At 39.7% G+C, this 5,760-nt stretch overlaps 1 protein-coding gene across 2 annotated transcripts in view; it reads right to left on the minus strand.

Annotated features, from left to right (window-relative positions):
- Positions 1–1,511: 1,511 nt before the first annotated feature.
- Positions 1,512–5,760, minus strand: part of ARSB (arylsulfatase B) — a 163,873-nt gene continuing 159,624 nt past the window's right edge. Inside the window, exons 7-8 of one of the 2 annotated variants that reach the window (XM_006021413.3) lie at positions 2,954–3,082; positions 1,512–2,622 (exon numbers count right to left, since the gene is read on the minus strand). In XM_006021413.3, the coding sequence (XP_006021475.1) occupies positions 2,357–2,622; positions 2,954–3,082 (395 nt within the window). In that variant the 3' untranslated portion in view covers positions 1,512–2,356. The remainder of the gene's footprint in view (positions 2,623–2,953; positions 3,083–5,760) is intronic. The other variant, XR_003093533.1, reaches the window with a different exon arrangement.

The following is a 5,760-nucleotide window of genomic DNA, read 5'->3' on the forward strand; positions in this document are numbered from 1 at the left end:
TGCACCAGAAGCTCAAGACTGCAGTGTTGTGCCATGAAGTACAAGGAAGAAAAGAGTTTAAAAGGGTAATGTAAAATGAAGGGTCATGTTTTAAGGAATAGTTGTTCCACCTTCTGAACTCTGGCTGGAATTATTAAGTTATTATGCAGTTGCCATTCTGAAAATGGCTGGACAATACATCATGAATACCTCAGTCAGAGTGTTCCTTTTGCCAACAAGCCTTGCTGTCAGCAAGTACCCATGAATTGCTGTTAGAACCCAGTCACTTAATGAAAGTGAATCATCTTGGGATAATGGGGTGCACAATCTGGGGAAAGACACTTCCTCCCCTAGCCTGAAGGGAAGGGGAAAAATGGAAAAAAATAGAAAAAAAACAGCAACAAGACAGAGACAGAGGTAACAAGGGTGGGTTTAATTAGGACTCAGGGGGAAGGATTCATAAGACACAGAAGAGTATGGCAGAAGGAGTGTTCAAGCATGCTTCTATAGCAGTGAGGCTTACTTTCACTACCAGACAAAGCAATGTAAGGAAAGAGAAGTTTAATTGTAAGATTCCAGAATGGAGAAACAAACCATACATTATAGCAGAGAACTTCTGGACCACCCCAAAATAACCCTGAGAGAAGAGTGAGTTAGAGAGGGGGACTGCATTTATGAAATGTGTTGTTTCCTTATGTTCTGTATCCTCTTCTGTTTTCTTTTAAGTAAAGCAACAGTTTACAAATTCTGAGCAAAGCCTGTTTGTCAAGGGTCTAGGGGTCTGCTTCATAACAACTACCACATGCTTCCTGGAGAGCCAAGCTATAAACCAGAAGGCTCAAATCTTTGGTGAGATTTTGGGAAAAGGAGTGTTTAAGCTATCATGGGAGTATGAGAACTCAATATTGAATGCTGAAGATGAGCAGCTGGACTGTGGATTTCAATCCCCAGGACAGGGTGCCAGACAGAGGATTGGCACCCCAAAAATATGCCTAAATAGCCAAAGATTGAAAAGTCAGGGTGCCTTTACATGTGCACTGACGTGTTCTGATTAGAACGTGTCAGAGCAGACTCAATTAACTGAGAGTGCTGGAGCATTCTAATCAGAACGCTCCAGTGTGCTGCAGTGTCTTGTGTATTCAGCACCCCCACGTTTCAAAATGGCGGTGGGGGCACTTTAACTAAAGCTCGTCAAATGAGCTTTAGTTAAAGTGCTCCAGCGGCCATTTTGAAACATGGGACACTGAATACATGAGACACTGCGGGTGTTTTCATTAGAGGGGCTACCAAGAGTATGTGTACATGCACCCTCAGAGTCCAGAGGCTTAACATACTTAGGCCGTTTATACACATGCTCCAGGAGGCTGGGAGGAGAGTGGGGTGCTTTAGCTAGAGTGGCTCTGAGAGCGACTATAATTAAAGCACCTGGAGCATCACATGCATCAGCATCCCCGCACTGAAAAATGGTGGGGAGGTGCTTTAACTAAAGCTTGTCAAATGAGCTTTAGTTAAAGCACCCCTGCCATCATTGTTCAGTGCAGGGATGCTGATACACATGACTCTGGAGTCTGTTGGAGCACGGTAATTACCACGTTCCTATTAATTGAGTCTGCTCCAACGTGCTGTAATTACAGCATGTCAGAGCAGCCTCAATGCACATGTATAGGGGCCCTTAGGTACTTGGCCACTCTAGCAATTTGCTAAGTGGCCCACAGGGGGTGCTTGTCTTGATTTCATCATAAACTCAGAGTCTGCTTTTAGATAAAGACAATGGTTGCTGTTAATAATAATGGAATATCCCCAAAGAAGTGAGATCAGCAATTAATCAGAGTAATGCTCCGCTATATGGTAACAATGACGATGGGGATTGCAGTATTGTGAGAAGAGGTCTGTCCTCCTACAGATTTCTAAGCATTCCTACTGAGGGTCAGATTTACATGGAAAAGGTGAAAAAACAAAGTCACACCTGTTTTCTTTATCTGTTTCTTTACTATAGAGTGTCTTCCACTAGTAAGATTTGTCTTGTGGCAGGCATAAAATCAATAATTAATTCCTCCTTTCATATTTGAAGTCTGGATGGTCCTGCCTCTATGACTCATTAGAACTTTCTAGCTGAAGCGGTAGGGAAGAAGGTACCAATTTAGAGAGATGTCACCGACAAAGAATAGCCAAACAACAGATTTATGATTTTAACAACGCGCCAAATGGAGTAAAATTAGATCTCCAATACTTCTTAAGAGCAAGCAGAATTGAATATTTAAGGGATAAAATCAGTTACAGGAGTAAAACAAACAAGGTTAAAAATGATCAGACTAAGACCCTGAGTCTACCACACGACTTCACCACAGGCATAACTTCCAGACTGCAGTGAGGTATTCTACATCCAAGGCCCCCAGGCTCCAGTTGCTTCTGGGTCACACCGGGGATCTTCATCAGGGTAGAACACAGGCACAGACTGTTTATAATAGTATTGAAGCCGAGAGAGCATTTTTTTCACAATACCAGGATATTTTTCAGACAAATCATTTCTCTCCTCAGCATCCTGAACAATATCAAAAAGCCAAAGATTCTTTGTTGGTGGGTCAGGTGAAGGGATTGTTGACTCACTGACCAAAGATGGTGGTGGGAACCAGTGACTGCAGCCTACAGAAACAGAAACAGGTAAAGGGTTAGTTCTCAGACACACAAGGAAGAACAGCCTCACACTCCAGATATCATGTTTAGTTCGACTTGCTTAATTTCAAAGAAAGCAGTTTCTAGATTGCCTTCCAGAATCCTGCAGTAGAAGAACACAAACCCAGATTTAAAAAAAAAATCACAATTGTGTGTCTCACTTTAAGAGTGCTTCTAGATTTTTGCATTACATGGTAAATCATGCAAATAGGGCAAAAGAATAAATAAAATAAATGCAAAGTATATAGCATAAGAAATAGAATGAAGTGGTAAAAAACTTGCCAAAAAATCATTTCAATACCTGGATATCCAGTTAGTAGCTTCCATCTTCCATGTCGAATTGCAGCATGTATAGATAAATTGAAGAGTGAATTGTCCCATGAAAAAACATTATCCTGGGGTAAAGATGTCCTGTTGTCAATACCAAGACCTTAATAGAACAATAAACTAGAATTATATATATACTACACTTATAAAACCTTTTTTTTTGGATTTTGTTACAAAACCAATATAATTCAATTTTAGAAAACTAACACATACTGGCAACAGACGCATTCCATAACAATAGAAAGAGTTAGGTCACTACCAAGCTTAGATAAGACTGCTGTTTCTAACACTCATTATACTTTATTTGTATACCTGTTCTAGTATAATGGGACAATTTTTTGACTTTCACATTTAACTTGTACCCACAAAAGCTGTTTACATACACAGATAGTTGTGATTTAATAGTGTACTTTAGGTAACTGCATATGCAACTACCAGTTTGTATGCATCTTGCTATGTGCATGCCTACACCTATTTTCTATCATTCACAATAGCAAGACAGTTCTTGTAATAAGATCAGAAACAATGGCATAAAGCAGTGTGAAGGGTCACTCAGTTTGCTGCCCTGACATCTTTCAGGAGTGGGTTCCATTATAAGGTCTTAATTGAAAACTGTTGAAGTAGGGAGCCTAAGAGACCAGCATAGTAGATTTTTTGCACCTGAAGCAGAAGCAGAAAAATGCATATTGCTGGTGTTAGCATTTTGTGAGAATCACTGCTAGTAGTAGTACTGGAGGTATTACAGCAAACAAATTCTTCAGGTCACAGAGAAGCAAACATACACTGCAAAGGAAACATCAAAGGAAGTTTGAAAAGAAGAATCCAATTTCCTAAGAAGCTAACTTCTTTTTTTTTTTAAAAGAAGAGTTTCCTTAAATGTGCTTAATCTTAATTCATGCTACATTTAATAAAAGGATCAGGGGGCTCAGCACAGCTTAGGACATGCATAGTTGAAAAAAATGCACTGATAGTGAGGTTAATGATTATAACAACCCTTTAGAAAAATTCTGCATCCGTGGGAGATGTCTGCAGCAGATATCTGGCTTTTCAGAGATTAACACTGCTTACTTTTCAATGTCTGTACAATGTATGCAAGTCTGTCATACTGTGAGCTACTGGAAATACATATCTTTGTCACTTTTTTAAAAAGCAGCATAATGACAGGGTTATTCCACACAACAGCTCACGCATGCCTGATTTCAAAGCATTATTGGTATAATGCTAACAGAGAAAAGTTTAATGTTTCTTCTTCTTTGTTGAGTTTTAATTTAAGTGAGACTGTTCAGATTGCTGAGATACAGTATGCGAGGATATATATACTGTTAGGGTCTAAATTATTCAAAGTATTTCAAATAAATTATATAAAATGTTTATATTACAGATGTTTTTGGTATGTTACATTCAAACTACCTTTTGCAAGACACATATTTATTAAAAGCCCAGAAGGTATGCCTATTAAAATTCTCATTTGTTCAGAAGGAAAAAAAATGATATACTGAAAAGAACTGCAAAACATTCTGTACTTTTTGAAATACACTTACCAGAGCTTGCATTCAAAAGTAATATTTTGCATAAAATGTATCCAGAAAATAAGAAATATATTTTTTGCTCTCTCTTGATACAAATATTAATAGAAATATAGATATATACACACAGACCTACAGGCACTCACAATTTATTTGCCACAAGGCAAAATTACAAATTGTCTGTTCTTCAGACCAATATATTGTTTCATACAGAGTACGAATCAGCTCTTTCCAGAATTGGCACCTGTAGAGAGCAAGTCCATATTCACTTAAGAACAGCATATGCTAGTGATTGAGACCTAACTATTGATATACAGTACTAATCCCTACAGTATCTAGCCACCAGACACAAGGTAAGTAAAATAATTATTTGATAATGACTCTATACTTGTCCTTCTAAGATTTGTCTTCTTATGCTTGGATTATTTTCCTTGTATTTCTCTTTTGTTCTCACTACTACACCTTCTGCCCTCTTCATATTTATTCCCCAGTTTCTGTTATTGCTGGTAAATGTGTGCAAAGGAAAAAGGTGATCTTTGCAGTGTGCTCTGTGTAAGTCCATCTAGACTCATTGGCTAGGTCCAGACATTAAAAAACCCTCTGGTGAGGGGTGCAAATCTTAGACTGGGTTCCACCATTTTTAAACCAGCCTGTGTGTGCTGAACTTCTGTTCTGTTACAGATATAAACTGGTTTCTGATCACTTATATGGAACACTCACCCCTAGCTCTGAATCCAGTCCCCTGATATGAAAAGAATCACATAATATAATTCTTTACACCAGGGGTCGTCAACTGGGGGGTACGTGTAGCCCTATCGGTACTTAGAAAGGTCACAGGGGATTTGCGCAGGGGGACAAGGATGGAGTGCGCCTTGAGGCTGCAAGCAGACCTGGACAGGTTGGACAAGTGGGCAGAAAACAACAGAATGCAGTTCAACAAGGAGAAATGCAAAGTGCTGCACCTAGGGAGGAAAAATGATCGGCACACCTACAGCCTAGGGAATGACCTGCTGGGTGGTACGGAAGTGGAAAGGGACCTTGGAGTCCTAGTGGACCCCAAGATGAACATGAGTCGGCAGTGTGATGAAGCCATCAAAAAAGCCAATGGCACTTTATCGTGCATCAGCAGATGCATGACGAATAAATCCAAGGAGGTGATACTTCCCCTCTATCAGGCGCTGGTCAGACCGCAGTTGGAGTACTGTGTGCAATTCTGGGCGCTGCACTTCAAGAGGGATGCGGATAACCTGGAGAG

This window comes from Alligator sinensis, unplaced genomic scaffold (genome assembly GCF_000455745.1).
Source record: "Alligator sinensis unplaced genomic scaffold, ASM45574v1 scaffold159_2, whole genome shotgun sequence".
Lineage (NCBI taxonomy): Eukaryota > Metazoa > Chordata > Crocodylia > Alligatoridae > Alligator > Alligator sinensis.